Here is an 18,816-nt window from a genome sequence, read left to right as displayed (position 1 = left end):
ATTTTTCAGGATCCTCCAAGCCTACGGCAACCATGTAATTTATGAGTTGCTTTTTCAGCTAGCGCTGAACTCCATATATTTTATACCACAACGAGAGTCGCAAGTCCCGTAAGGTTTTCCATTTTTCCATAATTTTAACGTATGTAATTCATTGACCCAAGTTCTGGTGATGGCCACCAGCATAGTTTGCTTTGAACTGGGTGTGTGTGAAGAGATTTTTCATCTCAAGGGCCACATTTCCTCATAGAGAACTTTATGGGGGCCATGTTCCAGTGATGGAGAGGGCCAGAGCCAAGAGTGGACAGGGATGTGACTCAGTTTTTGCACAGTTGGTTACATTTCATCCAATCAAAACTAACAGGTTTCTACACTTGCAGGGTGATGTTAAACTACATTTTTTCCTCAGAGAATGACCATGACTTAGACTGTGTTCACACCTCTGTCTACTGTGTACTCACCATGTTTCCAAAATGCATATGTATCCTGCGCTTTGTTGCAGAATACTGTTGTCCTCAAACCAGTTTCCTGACAGTTGGAGTCTGTAAGCCATTCCTAGTTCATCTCTAGTCAAGGTGTGGTGTGCCCCCACACCACAGAAACAAATGAAGCCAGGCTGGTGTGAATAGCTAGGTGTGGGAAGAGCTGTGAAATGCACCAGAAAAACAACTTCGCTGCACTCTGAGGGGGGACGCACCCTGACTCGTGTTCATTAATTTCAGTCGGTCTATTCTGCATAAATTGCAGTTGACTACCACCCACCCACATCCAGGCTAGTGGGAGGCATGATCAGAACATGCCTTCTATTATTTCACATTTGTGGAGAGGGGAAGATGTGCAGAAAAGAGGGTGCCTCTTTTTTGACATTATGTGCGGGTAGGTGTAATGTCTTCTTGTTGTTGTTGTTTAGTCGTTTAGTCGTGTCCGACTCTTCATGACCCCATGGACCAGAGCACACCAGGCACTCCTGTCTTCCACTGCCTCCCGCAGTTTGGTCAAACTTATGCTGGTAGCTTCGAGAACACTGCCCAACCATCTTATCCTCTGTCATCCCCTTCTCCTTGTGCCCTCCATCTTTCCCAACATCAGAGTCTTTTCCAGGGAGTCTTCTCTTCTCATGAGGTGGCCAAAGTATTAGAGCCTCAGTTCCAGGATCTGTCCTTCCAGTGAGCACTCAGGGCTGATTTCCTTCAGAATGGAGAGGTTTGATCTTCTTGCAGTCCATGGGACTCTCAGGAGTCTCCTCCAGCACCATAATTCAAAAGCATCAATTCTTCGGCGATCAGCCTTCTTTATGGTCCAGCTCTCACTTCCATACATCACTACTGGGAAAGCCATAGCTTTAACTATACGGACCTTTGTCGGCAAGGTGATGTCTCTGCTTTTTAAGATGCTGTCTAGGCTTGTCTTTGCTTTTCTCTCAAGAAGCAGGCGTCTTTTAATTTCATGACTGCTGTCACCATCTGCAGTGATCATGGAGCCCAAGAAAGTAAAATCTCTCACTGCCTCCATTTCTTTCCCTTCTATTTGCCAGGATGTGATGGGACCAGTGGCCATGGTCTTATCTTAAATTACCCCCCTGATGACAATGGATTTATTTATTGGGTTTATATCCCCTCCTTTTTCTCCAAGGGTCTCAAAGTGCCATGTATGACTCCCACCCATCTCCTTTAACCCTCACAACAACCCTGTGAGGTAGATTAGGCTGAGAGCGTGTAACTGGCCCAAGGCCACCCAGTGCGCTTCACAGCCAAGTGGGGATTTGAACCCGACCCCCCGCCACATCCTAGTCCAATGCTCTCACCGCGGCACCACAATGGCTCTAAACTGAGTATGCAAGATTCTCTTCATTTCTCTGAGTGAAGTCAGAACTGTTACTCATCCTTGTTCCTTGTGGCAAACTTGAGCCATCTTCAAGCCAAGCGAGATAAGCTCACATGGCTGATACAAATGTGTGCCTCTGCATACGTGTGTTTAATGGGAGCCGAAATGGTCCTAAGTAAATAAACAGCGTTGACATTTTCAGAGCTTTCGATGGTGACCTTGGGGAAACTCCATTTCCTGGTGCTCCCGACATTTTGATACCACCCTGACAGCCGCCAAAGGGTTCTTGGTAGTGTTAAATTTACTCAAATTGGGTCTGTCATTGTTTTCTCCCCCTTTGGCTGCCTGCTGTCTGTATTCCGCCAGGCTCTCTGTGCGGATGTTCTGCTCTGCTCTGACTCATCCGCTGTCATTCTTTGCTCTAACAAGATGAAAGATGATTTTGCTCAAAGTTAAAGCCAACCTGGGGATTCTTATGGTCTCTCTGGGCTTCCGACTTGTAAAGGTTCTGCCCTGACCTTTGGAGTCCTTAAATAACTCTTGATCTCAAATTACTGAGTGGGGGGGGGGAGCTTCAGAATTATGGCTGTCAGTATGATTAAAGAAATCTTAGTTGATTAATTGTATGAATTTTAATTGACTGATTATTGGACGAAAGCAACATGAACTTCCATAGGAACAAAAAGATTGTTCTGGAGGAAGGGAAGATTACTTTCTTTGTAACTTGACGTCTGTGTCAGAGATGTTAAGAGGCATTCTCTTCTATGTGGGGGAAAGGGGATGCCTCTTCTTCAGATGGCAATTGTCACTTGCAATTCTTGTATTTAAACACTTATTTAAAAAAGCACCAGTGCCTGATGTTTTAAACTGGGGCACCTTTTTAACTGGTTGATTGACTAAACATTGCAGCAGCAGATCAGCATATTTTCCCTCTAATAGCAAACTCTGGTGGTTGGGTGTCTGACTGTTTGGATGGGAAAACAACCTCCACAAATTGTAGGAGTTTCTGTTGAGAGATTCATGAGATACATAGAAATCAATCAATCTATCTATCTATCATCTATCTATCTGTAAATATTGAAAAATATATTTGTTTGGTAGGTTCTCCCTTTTTCATTGCATATGCATCCCATATCGCCTGTGTGATTTCGAACAATGAAGCCGGATGAAGAATGTCAGAAAGTAGGGGATGGTTGGCTCTGTTTTTAAAGTGTTGAGATGAATTCTAAATTAGTAGGATCGTCTTATAGGTAGCGGGTGTTGCAGTTAGTGTTATCATGTCATTACTGTAAAATAAATCGGATGCGACAGTGGATTAGAAGCTGCAATAGATTGTGCTATTAGTTGGGGGGGGGTTATTGTGTGATTTGGTGATGCCAATAAATATTTGACTTCAATGCACTTGGAATTATTTTCTTCAACACTTCTGTGACTCTTTGGCCAAACCATTCAGTTTCCTGGTTATAAACAGAGAGGATATATGAAAACAGCCAACCAGGGAAGGGAACACAGAGGCACTTCTTAATGCCCATGCAAAAATGGAGTACACTCATAAGATCTTGAAATAACAAAATTCCATCTGAGCTTCTAGGATGGTCTTTGTTGATTAACGGGAGTATTTTGGTGTAGCTTGGGAGTTGTTGCCTTAAATTTGGAAAAGAAGGCACAGGACATTACCAACAATGGACCTGTTTCCCCCCAAAACTATAGTCCAGAAAGAATGTAATTTTAAAACAAACTGATATCTTCTAATGAATAATGGTTCTTCTTCCCATCTCTCCAAAAATGACTCTTGTGGACATTGCTTTTCCTTTCTCCTGTAGGTTTTATTGGCTGGAAAATTTAAGTTCTGCCATTGTCTTGGTCATCATTTCATACATCCAGCAGTCGGTGGCCAAAAACCTTGGCTTTCTTATCCCCTTTGTGTCTGTCCTGATGGCGCTGATCACCATCCATATGGCACGCAGTGAAATGATTTACCAGCCCCCAAAAGGTAACCCAGTAAATTACGTGAAGAATCCTTGGTGGTGGTGGTTAAATTTGGGGCGCGGGAGAGAAAGAAAATCTTTGAAGTTCTAAAAATTGCAGGTTTAAATCTATTTAATTTGTACTCGGGGGGGGGTCCGAAAGCATATATTCCAGTGTGAAATATTATTGCCGGGGTACATATTGCAGTCTGGCATATCAAGGCCACCTGGGAAAATCCTGGAGGCCCTGAGTATTGCCATTAGCTTAAGATGGTCATGTATCTACATTACAGTCCAGAGTTTGAAGGGCAGTCTGTCAGTTTACATTTACTGGGTGCTGAAAATATTGATCTGATGTGTAGAGATCTTTCCTGTTCTAATTAATTCAAGAGGGTTCTGGAAGCTTCTCTGTGTGAAAGAAACAAGCAGAAGGTTCATGATGTTTGGGTTATTCCTTCAGAGAAGCTGAGTACAGCTGGCTTAAACTGGTTCTGTTATCTCTTCTGTAGACGCCCTACTCCCGGAGACGTATAGATGTTTAAAAACTTGGCCTAATTTTGCAGCTGCTCCTTACCTAACTAACATCACTAACAAAGCTTATAGATGGGCTTTTTCTAGAGCCCGCTTTGAGACAATACCCTCAGCAGTGCTGTACGGCAAATTCACGCAGGTACCAATGCATGCGCGTCTCTGCCCTTGTATGTCTAATAAGGTAGAATCTATCACACACATCCTTCTATTTTGCAAATTTTATAGTGAAGAACGAGTTCAACTTATTTTACCGCTTTTATCAAAATTCACACCCCTAGAACATTATTTGGAACCCTCCCCTGAAATTTTACGAAAATACCTTCTGGAAGATTCCTCATGCTTAATATCATATGAGGTGGCCAAATTTTGCACTTTAGTAATCAGGAAGCGTAAATCTCCTCTATTGAATGGCACAATGCGAAGTTCCCTTGTGTAATCCTTTTTTTTTCTCTCTCTCTTTTCTGATGTCATTGTTGAATTCTTCTTGTCTGATTTTGTGGTGTTTAGTGTTACTGGCTTTTGCCGCAATAAAACTTGAACTTGAAACTTATCTCTTCTGTCAAGGTCTTGCTGACTATAAAAGTAAGGCCAGAAGGAGCCTCTGTTTCACTTTCTCTTTCTATCTCTTTTCCTTCTGGTGTGGTGTTCTGTACAAAGTATGCTTAGTGTTAATGTTTAGACATATTATAAGTTATTGTAAGTTTAAGTTAAGTCTGCTGCAACTGGATTTCTGATGGACAGTGCCAATCCTGAATGTATTGGATTTGTGACCATTATGCTCATTTGCCTTCAGTAGCAGTAAAGCTCTGCTGGATGAAATATTAACTGCCTCTGGTCTATTTCTGGGGAATCTTGCAATGTGTTTAAGTTTTTACTCTGCTAACTATGCATTGGAATTTTGCTCTGGCTCAATATTGAATAGAATTTCATAACACAGTCTGGCCCAAGTCCAGTTCAAAGATAAAGAAACCTAACAATGGAGGGAGGACATGGACAATTGACTAAGTAGGGCCGCAGGCCACCTAGTCAAAGTGTGACAATGCATGCTGGGATTCCAACCAGCCACTCTAGTGGTGTCATCAGTGGAAGCAGGGCTAGCTCAAGACGTTTTGCTGCCCGAGGCGAAGGACAAGATGGCACCCTTACATAAGGCATGTACAGAAGCCAAGTTGAATTGTAGTTGAACCTTACTCTGATACTGGTGAAAGGAGAGTATCTTCCACTGTACTTCTGGGCAGTAGGGTAGGGGTATTTCTGTCCCTTCCCCGCACCTCAACATCTGCCACCTGAGGCAGCCTCTGTCTGCCGCATTGTAGGGCCTGCCTTAAGTGGAAGTGGTGCTGGACTGACCGGGTTTATTACCAGCCTGCTTCCAATCCATTTAATATCATTATATCTGCCTTTACCTTTTGGCTGCCTTTGCTGTTTGCATTCTGGGATGACAGAGAAGGCAGTAAGAACTTCTATGGCAGAACAGGCCCTTAAGTCTGTGTATTGTGTTGTTTTGACTGCCGGCAAATATGCTAATGTCTTGGCGTTCTTCCCCATAATTGCTTAAAAATAAATCTTGTTAATTTCTGTTAATTTTTCAAGACAGCAAATAGAGTATATCTTGGCCACTAAGAACAGGACAAGACTTTCTTGAGAAAACACCACTCGTTTCTTCCCACCCCCTTGGTTACCTTCAATCTGGTATTTTGTTATATATAGCAGATGAAATGAGCAGTTTCGATTCTGCTGCTAACAAAGGTGCCTGTGTTCCTTCCAACCAGAATGGGGCATATAGGAAAGAGATACTGGAGGTTTATTGTAGCAAACAAACAGCACTGTGCCAAAAAAATGAAAATTAAAATAAACCTTGCACATTTTATTTCAACCATTCTTCATAAACTTATGAGAACAGAAATTGCATTGGAAAAATTATGAAAGAGGGGAACAAATTTTGGTGCAACATTCATAGGCAAGTATGGCTGTCTTCAGAAACACTCCCATTGGATGGGTGGGAATGACATGTGCAGTTGTTTACCACAATGCCTATGGCCAAACCTCACATCTGTAGCCAATAAAGTTGTGGCCTTATTTGATCCCAAACCAATATGCCGTGTGTTGTCTAGTTATTTGCACCTTAGGGAACAGGGTGGTCACGGGGCCTCAATACCCAAATGGTCATAGTGTAGTTCATCTTTAAAAATGAGTTGTTTAAGATCAGCCTGCGGAGTTGTAGCGGCACTGGGATTTAAGTTTCCTAGGTTTGCATTCAGCACTACGTCCTCTAGAATTGCGCAAGTCTTCGTTTTTGCTGCAGTTTGGTTTGTACTTTTTTTGTTGCTGGCATTCTTCTCCTGCTTCACTCTTTCCCTTTTAGGAGGCAGCTTGAGTTAGCTCCTTTCCCCCCTCTTCTTAATAGCTGAGTTTATAACCTTATTTTGGCTTCTTCCAATCAGATGAGTCGTCTGGAATTCTTCCCCCAAGTCAATAATTCAAGTCCATAGGTGACCTTAAAGAAATGATTGCATTTTATTTTAAGGTAGCTTTTCTCTCCCTTTCCAAATGTGGGCCATGCATATGTCAAGCAGGGATTTCATTTGCATTTCTTCACCTAGCTGTAATTTTGACAATTGGCAGTTGACCAAAGATTGGGAGAAGGGGAGGGGAATCATCTAGAGAGCCATGTAGACTTTTTAAGAACCGTAATTAAGTAATATAGATTAGTTCAAGGTCAGAGGAATAGAATACTGGAGCCAAGATTTTTCAGGAGAAAGAGCGAGAAGAGAGGAGTATCTCTTGCAAAACATTCTAATCTTATCCTGTAATGTAGCCACCGAAGTCCAACAACTGTGTGTATATTTGGGTAGGTATGTATTACACATATATACTCGCTACTCCAGAGCCAACTCCAATTTATATATGGAGCTGTAAAGGTAAAGGACCCCTGGACGGTTAAGTTCAGTCAAAGGCAACTATGGGGTTGCAGTGCTCATCTTGCTTTCAGGCCAAGGGAGCTGGCGTTTGTCCACAGGCAGCTTTTTGGGTCGTGTGGCCAGCATGACTAAACCACTTCTGGTGCAATGGGACACTGTGACGGAAACCAGAGCGCACAGAAACGCCATTTACCTTCCCGCCACAGTGGTACCTATTTATCTACTCGCACTGGTGTGTTTTCAAACTGCTAGGTTGGCAGAAGCTGGGGCAGAGCAATGGGAGCTCAACCCATCACACAGATTCGAACCGCCAATCGGCAAGCTCAAGAGACTCAGTGGTTTAGACCATAGCGCCACTATTCGTACAGCTCTTTGCAAGGGTTTGTTAGGGGTCCTTGGTGTTGTCTGCAGACCTCAGCTCCTTCCCAGAGTTGCAATCTCAGAAAATGTTGTGATAATTTTCCCAGGGGGTTGGGCTTCCAACTCTACAGTTTGATGATTCAATGACTCTGTTGTGGTTCATTGGCTTCTCTCACTTTTCCATAGGTAATGGCCTGTTGACAGTCTGTGGCGTCGTTGCTAATGCACTGAGAGTATGCTGTGTAAAATGCCGCTACTTCAGTGGGGATGTCACAAACTGGCTAGACCATGCCAAGGAGAACTACGGCGGCCAGTACAGTGAAACTCAAGTGGAAAGCACAAAATTGCTTGTCCGTCTCTTCCCTTTCATTGCCTTCCAAATCCTCTATAGGATATGTGTTGTACAGGTAAGGGTGTGACTCCTTGTAGCTCTAAATCCATTTTTTGAATTGCAATCCCAGAGCAGGCAGATTTATAATATAATGCATGCCCTCCAACACACCACAACGAAAAATGGGAATGCCATCTTCCAGGGCCTCACTTCTGTGTGAGTCACATGACCCACGTGAGATTGCAACCCCGGAAAAACTTTTTTTCCCAGGCATGGCACCCAAAAACATGTGTTTTGAGGTGCCACATGGGATTGTGGCCTGGAAAAAGCATTTTTTCTGGGGTGAGATCATGACATGGTATTGTGATACCCCAAATGGCAGCTATGCTCTTATGGGGAAAAACTAGATTTCTCTGTTTTTCCAGGGCAGTTGAAGGGCATAACGGCCACTATAGGTCATTGTACCACAAGATCCTGTCATACTTCAACGCTGTGTCTGATTCAATCTAAAACTACTGTTTCGCTCATGATCTCGTAAATTTGAAAGGTGACCACTCACAGCCTTGTAGTTTTGAAAGCGGGCAATGGCTGTGGTTCTACCAGGAACTATCCTTGCAGGCTCTTTGTCGATGCGGCTGGGACTATGCAGCAGCAGATTCTGAAGTACATGGAAGTATCTTGGAACTGAACTGTTAAGTGCCCCCTGCAGGGAAATATGGCTATAGGAAAAAAGAGGGAATGGAATAATCAAGAGGTTGGGGTGCATCTTCCTGGTGAGAAAAGGCGAAAATGCTTGCAACTTTTTAGTACAGAGAAACAAAAGCAGATACTGAGATGATTTTTGGTTTGTAGGATTATGGCTGGCGATAGAGAAAGGCTCCTCCATCCCTAATTGTAGAATTTGGGGTCCTACGCTGAGGCAGCCTGGCATTGACTTCAGAACTGAGAATAGGATGTTCTTCACACAATGCATAATCTGAATTTATAGAATTCACTTTCGTGGAAGGAGGAGACAGCCCCTTGCTTTGGCAATCCTTACAAAAAAGCAAATAAATTGTGCCTGCTTCAACCATAGCCTTCTCATTTCTCCTATATCGACCTAGAATAAAGCATTCACCTTTAAAATGGGCATGGACAAAACAGGGAGAACTGTTCCCCCTATAAACAGAAGCCGATTATGCCTACAAGCAAATGTTATGGTCTTTCCCCCTTTTGACGTAGATACCGTCAGGATATTATCTGCAGGCAATGAATTCAAATTTGAATCTGAATGGGTTTCTCTTGCCAGTAGCAGCCATGAATGTGATAAGCATCCTGCCATTCTTAATTCTGGTTCCTGTGCTGGAGTGTCTCAACACTTGTCTCTTTAGTCCTGAAACAAGTGGACGATTCTCTGCAGTCTGTATTGGTGAGTACTAATATACGCTAATTTTCATGTGCAAGAGCTATTGGTTTTTGTGTTTCTCGGCAGCCAAACAGTATTTGTAAATTTAATGAATTGTTTTGAGGTGATGCGGAGGATCTGTTAACTAAAACGCTTGGGTATAATTGATCGTGGCTTCATTGATTCTTACCTTTCCTTGACAGTATATCTGTAAGGTGGTGCCTTCATTATGAAGCACATCTTCAGTACCTGAGCAATGTGTGTTTTTACGCTGGGAATACAATTATTTTGTTCACTGCATTTTGCAGTTTTCCTTTCCTCCCAAAGAGATCTTAAACACCTTGTACCTTCACAACAATCCTTGAAAGGTAGGCTAGGCTGAGAGATAATGGTAGAATGATAGAATCATAGAATCATAGAAGAGTTGGAAGAGACCACAAGGGCCATCGAGTCCAACCCCCTGCCAAGCAGGAAACACCATCAGAGCACTCCTGACATATGGTTGTCAAGCCTCTGCTTAAAGACCTCCAAAGAAGGAGACTCCACCACACTCCTTGGCAGCAAATTCCACTGTCGAACAGCTCTTTCTGTCAGGAAGTTCTTCCTAATATTTAGGTGGAATCTTCTTTCTTGTAGTTTGGATCCATTGCTCCGTGTCCACTTCTCTGGAGCAGCAGAAAACAACCTTTCTCCCTCCTCTATGTGACATCCTTTTATATATTTGAACATGGCTATCATATCACCCCTTAACCTCCTCTTCTCCAGGCTAAACATGCCCAGCTCCCTTAGCCGATCCTCATAAGGCATCGTTTCCAGGCCTTTGACCATTTTGGTTGCCCTCCTCTGGACACGTTCCAGTTTGTCAGTGTCCTTCTTGAACTGTGGTGCCCAGAACTGGACACAGTACTCCAGGTGAGGTCTGACCCAAGCCATCCAGCAAACTCACAGCTGAGCAGAGATCTGACATTTTCTGTGAGCTACATGGAGAATTTTGTTGCTGGGCCGCCAATATCAGTACTGTAAATAAATAAAACTAAGTATGGGTTTTCCGCATCTAAGCCCAGTGTTTTGCCACCAGCTTCGTTAAACACCACCTTGCCCTGAATGAAGAAGTACGGGGCTGGGGGGAACATCATCTGGAAAGGGATCTATTAACACCTTTCAGGGAAGCAGAATTGGCGCCAGAGGTCAGACCTTCATAGACTACGTTGACAACTCTATCTTCCATCCTATCAGTCCCAATGGGCAACAGTCAATAATGCCATTCAAGCGTAGTGTAGACGAAATGGGAGAGGATGTGATTGCCACTCCATACCTCCCCATCATTTCTGACAAGAGCTGCCCAATAGTGAAATGGGCTCCCTTTGAAGATGGTGGACTCTCCTTCATGGAAGGTTTGTAAACAGAGGTTGGGTCGCCATCTGTCTGGGATTCTTTGGCTGCGATTCCTGCATTGTGTGGCGAGTTCCCGCCTCCCCCCAGCAAAAATAAAGACACAAGACAACATAATTAAGGTTAATGGGCTAAAATTGGCCACAACTTTATTAACCAACAGGTGATGAGTGGTATTGGCCTTAGGCATTGGTCCTAACAACTATCCGGCTTCAGTCCGTCAGCCTGAAGGCCGGGAAGGGTTAACACCAGCAGGGGTCACCTGGCCTCCATAGGTTTCGGACGTGGCCACACCCCCTGGAGTCCTTTACCGGACTACCCTTCATTATCCGGGGGAGGTGATAGCGCTCCTCCCCCCCATTCATCTACATAACAATACCCCTACCAATGCCTAACCGCCACTCGAGCGAAGCTCGCCGCCAATACCCTCAGACCTGCAACCAATCCCTAATCCCAGCAGATATGTCAGCCAGTCAAACATAGTTTCCCTCATTGGAAAGATGTACGCCATCCTCGCGGTAGAGGGCCACCTTGCTGTATTGGATGTTGGGATGGTCAATGACTCGTCCCCCCAGCTCTGCCACTCTACGAGCCACCGAGCGTTCCAGAATCTTTCTGGATTTGTTTATAGCAATAGGGCATCTGCAATCCCTCCAAATGTGCCTTTCCAATAGTGATGACCAAATTATGACCAGCTTAGGAAAAGAAATCCTCAATTCATCAAAATCATTGTAAATGTTCCACATTATGTCCACGCCCTTCCTATAAGCCAAATCATTTTCTCCCAATTGGATAACTAAAGCATCCAATGGGCTCTAGCTTTTACTGCCAGCAGGAATTCTGCCCAACGCATTCTACGGCAGGTGATCCAGGAGATCTCCAAGATTGGCAGCAAAGAGGACACTCCTCTGTCGCGCTTGCCTTAAATGCGGCAAGCCACACCCCCTGAGCCAGCCTATTGGCTGGCCAGGTAAATGATGCGGCAGAGGATCCCCTGTTCATGCGGGGCTGGGAGCCAGCCTCCACGTGAGTGTTGGGGGCATGAAGCCCGCAACACCACCTCCTCCCAAGGTCAGAAGTGGCTTTGCAGAGGGTTGGACTAGATGACTTTGTGATTCTATGAATTCGATGATTCACCAACCCATTCATTTAGCTCTTCTTCTCGCAGCCGGCTGCTCCACCAGGCGGCAAATGTATTTTTTGGATTGGAAACTATGGATGTTGGGGGGGGGGATGTTCTCAAAATAATGTGCTTGTACTGCCTTCCCACCACTACCATGTCATCCACTGAATGATCCTACTCCAAAGGGCATGACAGTCTTTTGCATGCAATTTTCACATTTAGACCTTGCCTAAAGCACCGAATATATTTGCTCCAATTTGGAACCTTCTGAATATTTAGGCGCAGCTGTGTGTTTTGGGAGTGAGAATAGGATTCTATTTGTGGCCTGCTTCCTGGTCTTCAACTGCACTGTTGACCAAGGTTGTTACACGAAAGAATCCTCATCCCATTCTGTTGAGTTATGAAGGAGTAGTATGGAGGGGAAAGCGATAATCCGTCAAACTTCAATCCAAGCAATGGTGTGGTGAACTAGAGGTGGGGAAAATGTCTCCAATACAGATGCAATCAAACACCTATGCATAGTATAGGGTAGTGGCAAAGGCCCCAAAGTCCCAGGGTCAAATCCTGCTCCTGCTGCATGATCACAAGGTGGCCTTGGGACCAAGACTCAGTCTCAGCTTCCACCAGCACTGTCTGCAATTTGAGGATAACATTGACCTGACTTACAGGTAGAGTTGGGGATAGATTCACTTTGAATTTTAATAGGAACTTATCTAACTCCGACTTCTGAAAACATTGTCCACACTTCTACTCATCCCACTGCTTTCTCCCAGGGAAAATCCGCTCTTTACTGCTGACTTGGAACAATAACAACAGCAATAATTTATTAATTGTATCCAACCCTGCTCATTTGATTGTGTTGCCCAGCCACTCTGAGCAACTCTGATGAGTGGACATCAATCATTTTTTTCCATGGGTTGACATTTGCTCCGATCCAGCGGTAAAGAGTAAGGGAAGTGGCAGGGCAAACAGGAAGATGCTTGGACCCATGCCTGGAAAGCACTGAACAAGCAGAAAACCTCAAGGACCCATGCTTTCTATGTGTAGATGAGCCCTTAGGCTAGAATCAAGGTGCTGATTCTGGTGTATAAATCCCTAGACAGCCTGGAGCCTGCATACCTGAAAGATCATCTCACTCCTTATATACCCAGCTGATCACTGCATTCTGCAGGTGAGACCCTCCTGCAATGCCGGAAAGTCCACTGTGCACAATGTAGGAATTCTCTCCTCTTGAATATTAGATAGGCACCATCTCTGTTGACTTTTCGACCACCTACTGTGAAGATCTTCCTCTTCCAACAAGCTTTTAAGTAGAGATCTTCACCAGTCTGCATCTGTGCTGCAACTGTTTTTAAGATGCCTCATCATTTGTGTGTTTGCCACCCTGGTCTCCTTTGGAAGGAAGCATGGGACAGAAATTTAAGAAATAAAACCATATCTATGAAATAAGATGAGCCTTCCAAGCACTGGTTTGGACCATGAACTTGCATCCTTGCATTGTCTGACCTATCTCAATAATAATAATAATAAATTTTTATTTATACCCCGCTCTTCCCAGTTCAAAAACCAGGCTCAGGGTGGCTAACAACAAATTTAAAACACATTGAAACACTTAATTATAAAAGCAGCATCAAATACAGTATAAAAACATGAATAACAATAAAAATCAAAAATCAATTAGATAATCCCCAGGGCTAGCTGGCTGAATTGGTCCTGCTTGGGCCAGTGAGGAGGCCAGGGGAGTATTAGATGTGGGGTCTCAGAGCAGGTGATCTTCATAAAAGGGGAGGGGGAGGGAAGAGAAGAGAAATAAAAGATCAGGCTGAATTCAAATTAAAGGCCAGGCAGAATAGCTTTGTCTTACAGGCCTGACAGAAGGAGATTAAATCCTGAAATCCTGTCTCATGGGACAGAGCATTCCACCAGGTTGGAGCCATCACTGAGAAGGCCCTGGCCCTGGTGGAGGATAGTCTGCCTTCCTTAGGGCCCAGAACCTCTAAACTATGGTTATTCATGGACCTTAAGGTCCTCTGCAGGGCATACCAGGAGAGATGGTCCCGTAGATACGAGGGCCCTAAGCCCTCGTTGAGGTTTCCAACACAGGGATTCCTTTTGGCCCCTTCAGACCTCAGTGTTAAGATTCAGTGAACATAGGGAAGAGATGCGAATTTCCTCATTTCTGCATGAATTTAACAACTGAGCTGCTCTTCCCATCCTGCCTCGCAGTTTAAAACAGACGTGCACACTTAGGAATTGATGTTTCCTGTTCTCCTAGTATTTAATTGAGGACCCCAATTGCATGTGGTGCAGCCAGTGCCAAAAGACAGGAAGTATTAATCTGACTCGAATTAGCCTCATTAAGTTTGTTGTAAAGCTTTGCGCAAAGTAGAAGCGCATGGAACAGAAGGTGGCAATTACTTGGGATTTTGAAATAAAACAGTTTCTCCACTGAACCGTAGGAAAGAACGTTCAGATAGCAATGATAGTGGTTCTCCAAGTTGCAGCTTGGAAGTTCTGAAGTCTAATGATGCTGCAAAAGTTTGAGAGGTTAAACATTTCAAAAGGTATCTGGCGTGGCACTGCGAAAGCTTTTTAGAAAAGAATGTCTGGGAGGTTATAGTTAATGGGCATAAGAAGCTAACCCTGGAATGCTTTCTTTGGTATGTAAGTGGAAGAATCCTGGGCAGGTTGTGGACCTTCAAGAGAAGATGTGATGCTCTGTCAAGTTGTCATGGCTCAGATGGAAGGAATCTGGTCCTACCACCCTATCTGGGTTATCTTACTGCAGGAACCTTTTTCCCTTTATGGGCCACAGTCCTTATTGGGGAGCCCCATACTTGTGGTGGGTGGAGCCAGAGGAGAATGTGGGTGGGGCAATGGATGTCTGCAATAGGCAAGTAGGTGTGTACACATACTTGCACACACCTCTGTCTCTACCTTCCAGTCAGGCAAAAGGCCCCATGGAGGGTTAGGGGGTGGAGCTACTATGAAACTAACGAAGCTTAAGCTTCCAGACCCTCCAAGTGTCCCTATTTTCCAGGGACAGCCCCAAATTTACAGAAGCCGTCCTGGTTTCTGATTTGAGCCTAGAATGTCCCACTCTTCCTTACATTGGCCCTATTTTCATCAGAGAAATGTTGGAGGGTATGGAATTGACCCCCTGGGCCAAGGAAATATGTAACTATGCAACCTTTAGAAGACATCTAAAGGCAGCCCTATATGAGGAGGTGCCGTGCCACCGTTCCACAATGCTACAGAGGTGCCGTGATGCATCAAAGTGGCGCCAGAACTCAGTTCCGGTGAGTTCTAGGTGGAAAAAAAGTCATGGGTAGGTAGGTAGGTAGGTAGCCAGGTGAAGGTCAGAGGGTGTTTATCTGTGGAGATGTGATGTTTGGGAACAAAGCCAGAAGTGAGGCCCCACTCCTGCTAGGCATGGGTGGCCTACATGCAAGTAGACATGTGACTAGAGTTGCCCTGTTTGATGAGAAATGACCTCCTTTTGCCGGCTGAAAATCTAGGATTGCAGACATTCGGTTCTGAGTTTCTAATATTTATCAGAGTACAAAATGGAGTGTGTTCATTGTCTTCCAGTATATCAGGTGCAATTCCAAAAGCAAGGTATGGTTTTATAAATGATTCTGTGCCTGCTTTGTGCCTTTTTGTACCCAGTTGTAGGTTACGCATCTGCCACCCTCTCTGTGATGGTTGCTGGGTTTTTAGAGGTACACAGGAAGCATTTCCCTTTGGTGGAACAGACTCTTTCAGGCAAAGTCCTCCTCGTCTCCTCCATGCCGTGCATCCATCTGGCCCCACAATACATCTTCCTCGGCTTGGCAGAAGCTCTGGCAACTCCCACCTGTAAGGGGACTCTTTTGTTTCGTTTCCTAGCCTAAAAAGCAACTGGCTTCAGCACAGGATGACATCTGTTTGAACAGGGACAGCCAAAGCACCTTCCGTCGCAGTCTTCGCCCCTGGCGCTGTTCCACAGCCTCTCTGAGCAGTCTCATTCATCACTGGCATGGAAAGAGTTTAATTTGTCATTCTTGTGGTTGCCGCTCGCCGAACAAGTGTTCTTTGCGGTCATGAGAAAATCCTTCATTTACTACCCCCAGTGGGACTTTCCATCCATTTAGAGAAAGGCAGGACCTCCCATGCTAGAGCGGAAAGCAAGTTCAGAGATGTCACCCCATGGGGCTCAGCGGCCAAGAAGATGTCCTTGCCTGGAGTAGTAGTAGAGAGCCAGTGTGGTGTAGTGGTTAAGAGAGGTGGACTCGTAATCTGGTGAACCGGGTTCGCTTCCCCGCTCCTCCACATGCAGCTGTTGGGTGACCTTGGGCCAGTCACACTTCTCTGAAGTCTCTCAGCCTCACTCACCTCACAGAGTGTTTGTTGTGGGGGAGGAAGGGAAAGGAGAATGTTAGCCGCTTTGAGACTCCTTAAAGGGAGTGAAAGGCGGGATATCAAATCCAAACTCTTCTTCTTCTTCTTCCACGGGGCATACCAGGAGAGGCGGTCCCGTAGCTACGTGGATCCTAGGCTGCATAAGAGTTTCGCTTCCCCGCTCCTCCACATGCAGCTGTTGGGTGACCTTGGGCCAGTCACACTTCTCTGAAGTCTCTCAGCCTCACTCACCTCATAGAGTGTTTGTTGTGGGGGAGGAAGGGAAAGGAGAATGTTAGCCGCTTTGAGACTCCTTAAAGGGAGTGAAAGGCGGGATATCAAATCCAAACTCCTCCTCTTCTTCTAGTAGTAGTAGTCATTTATATGATCTGACTGGGTTACCCCAGCCACTCTGGGTGGCATCCAACAAGTTAAAACACAGTAAGACATCAAACATTAAAAAGCTTCCCTATACAGGGCTGCCTTCAGGCGCTTTCTAAAAGTCAGATGTTTATTTCCTTGACATCTGACGGGAAGGTGCTCCACAGGGTGGGTGCCACTACCAAGAAGGCCCTCTGCCTGGTTCCCTGTAACTTCACTTCTCACAGTGAAGGAACTGCCAGAAGGCCCTCAAAGCTGGATCTCAGTGTCAGGGCTGAGCAATGGGAGTGGAGGTGCTCCTTCAGGTATACAGGGCCAAGACCATTTAGAGCTTTAAAGATCAGCACCAAAACTTTGACTCGTGCTCAGAAACATACTAGGAGTCAATGTAGATCCTTTAGGACTGGTATGATAAGGTCTCGGCAGCCACTGCCAGTCACCAGTCTAGCTGCCGCATTCTGGATTAGCTGTAGTTTCTGAGTCATCTTCAGAGGTAGTCCCACGTAGAGTGTAATAGTTCAGTGGCAATTTAAGGCTTGACCTTTTCCCATGGGTCAGTCTCACACAGCGGCACCCATCTTGAATGCTACGGATTTAACGCAGCTTTAGGGGAACCTGTAGCTCTCCCAGTGCTGTTGGACTACAGCTTCTCTATCCCTGACAACTGGCCATGCTGAATGAGGTTGATGGGAGTTGGAGTCCAACAGCATGCAAAGGACTGCAGGCTCCTCATTCCTGATCTTTCTAAGGGCAAATGGTGGGACAGGTTCCAAGTTGAGAGCTGTCAGGGACTGGCTGGATCACAAGAAGTGGTGGGAGGCACCAGAACCCCCAAGGGGAACCCCAGAGGACAAGGGTAGGGTTGCCATATTTCAGAATGTGAAAATCCAGACAGAAAAGTTGTTGAGCTGCTTCTGCAAAAACATTTTTTAAGGTTTTAGAGCTATTTCCCCCCAGAAAACCACTTCCAATCTGGGTTGGCATATGTCTGGATTTATGTCCAGATTTTCCCAGACATTTCAGGGATGTACTCCTGGACGCAGTTCCCAACAGCCAAATCCTGCATATGTCTGGGAAATTCTGGACGTATGGCAACCCTAAGAAAGGCTCAGAGCCCAGGGATTGGTGGTGGGACACTAGGGAGAAGTCAGAGGGAGAAGAGTGGGAATAGTTGCTGAAGGGGCAATGGGATTTAGTGAGCAGGGAGAGCCTGTGACAGGGAGCAGTTCTGACTCAGAGGCTGAAGCAGAGGAGGAGACAAGAGGCTGCTGAAGAGTACAGGGAGCCTGCCTCTCCTACTGAGACAAGCTCCCCTTCTCCCTTGTCTCCAAGGATTTGCAGAGCGATGCATAGGATGCAACAGAGATTGGAGATGCCCAGACGCAGTTTGAGACTGCTTGGGAAACATCTGGCAGAGGAGGAGCCTTAAAGGGGGTAGAAGGCAGGGGCCATCAATCCTGGCAACTGCTCCACAGGGCAAGACCTGTTGCTGAGTGTATGGTTGTTGCCTTAAATAAAAAGTTAACTTCACTGGCTCTGCTTTTTCGGCTGACCTGCATCTGACTCCAACCCTGACAAGAGCAAACAAAGGTCCCCCACCCAGAACGATCCCTGCACTGCAATTTTGCCTCTGTCCCCTCCTGAGTACATGGAGCTTAATTTACCTTAAGCAATACTTGGGCACTGGGCATTTGTTCTGCCCTGGGGGTTTGTTTGCTGCCCTGGGGCCCTTCCAGAGGAAGGGCAGGATATAAATCCAATACAGTGGATGCTTGGGTTGCAAACGTGATCCGTGTGGGATGCACGTTCGCAACCCACAGCATTCGCAACCTGCAGTGGCGCGTCTGCGCACACACAGGTTGCAATTCGGCGCTTCTGCGCAAAGTGCGATTTAGCACTTCTGTGCATGCGTGACTGCCGAAACCCGGAAGTAACCCGTTCCGGTACTTCCAGGTTTTGGTGGTCCGTAACCCAAAAAAAAGGGACACGGGTGGTGCTGTGAGTAAAACCTCAGTGTCTAGGACTTGCCGATCGCATGGTCAGCGGTTCGAATCCCCGCAGCGGGGTGAGCTCCCGTCATTCGGTCCCAGCTCCTGCCCACCTAGCAGTTCGAAAGCACCCCCAAGTGCAAGTAGATAAATAGGGACCGCTTTATAGCGGGAAGGTAACGGCGTTTCCGTGCGCTGCGCTGGTGCTGGCTCGCCAGAGCAGCTTCATCACGCTGG

General features: G+C 45.6%; 1 protein-coding gene across 1 annotated transcript in view; it reads left to right on the top strand.

The window, feature by feature from the left end:
• SLC15A5 (solute carrier family 15 member 5) overlaps positions 1-18,816 on the top strand; it is a 47,551-nt gene that overhangs the window by 12,277 nt on the left and 16,458 nt on the right. Inside the window, exons 4-7 of the mRNA XM_083402170.1 lie at positions 3,645-3,814; positions 7,787-8,007; positions 9,153-9,339; positions 15,500-15,688. Of these exons, the coding sequence (XP_083258296.1) occupies positions 3,645-3,814; positions 7,787-8,007; positions 9,153-9,339; positions 15,500-15,688 (767 nt within the window). The remainder of the gene's footprint in view (positions 1-3,644; positions 3,815-7,786; positions 8,008-9,152; positions 9,340-15,499; positions 15,689-18,816) is intronic.

This window comes from Podarcis tiliguerta (genome assembly GCF_965153285.1).
Source record: "Podarcis tiliguerta genome assembly, chromosome: 10".
Taxonomy (NCBI): Eukaryota; Metazoa; Chordata; class Lepidosauria; order Squamata; family Lacertidae; genus Podarcis; species Podarcis tiliguerta.
The sequence above is the reverse complement of the archived record's forward strand: the minus strand, read 5'-3'. Positions and strand labels throughout refer to the sequence as shown.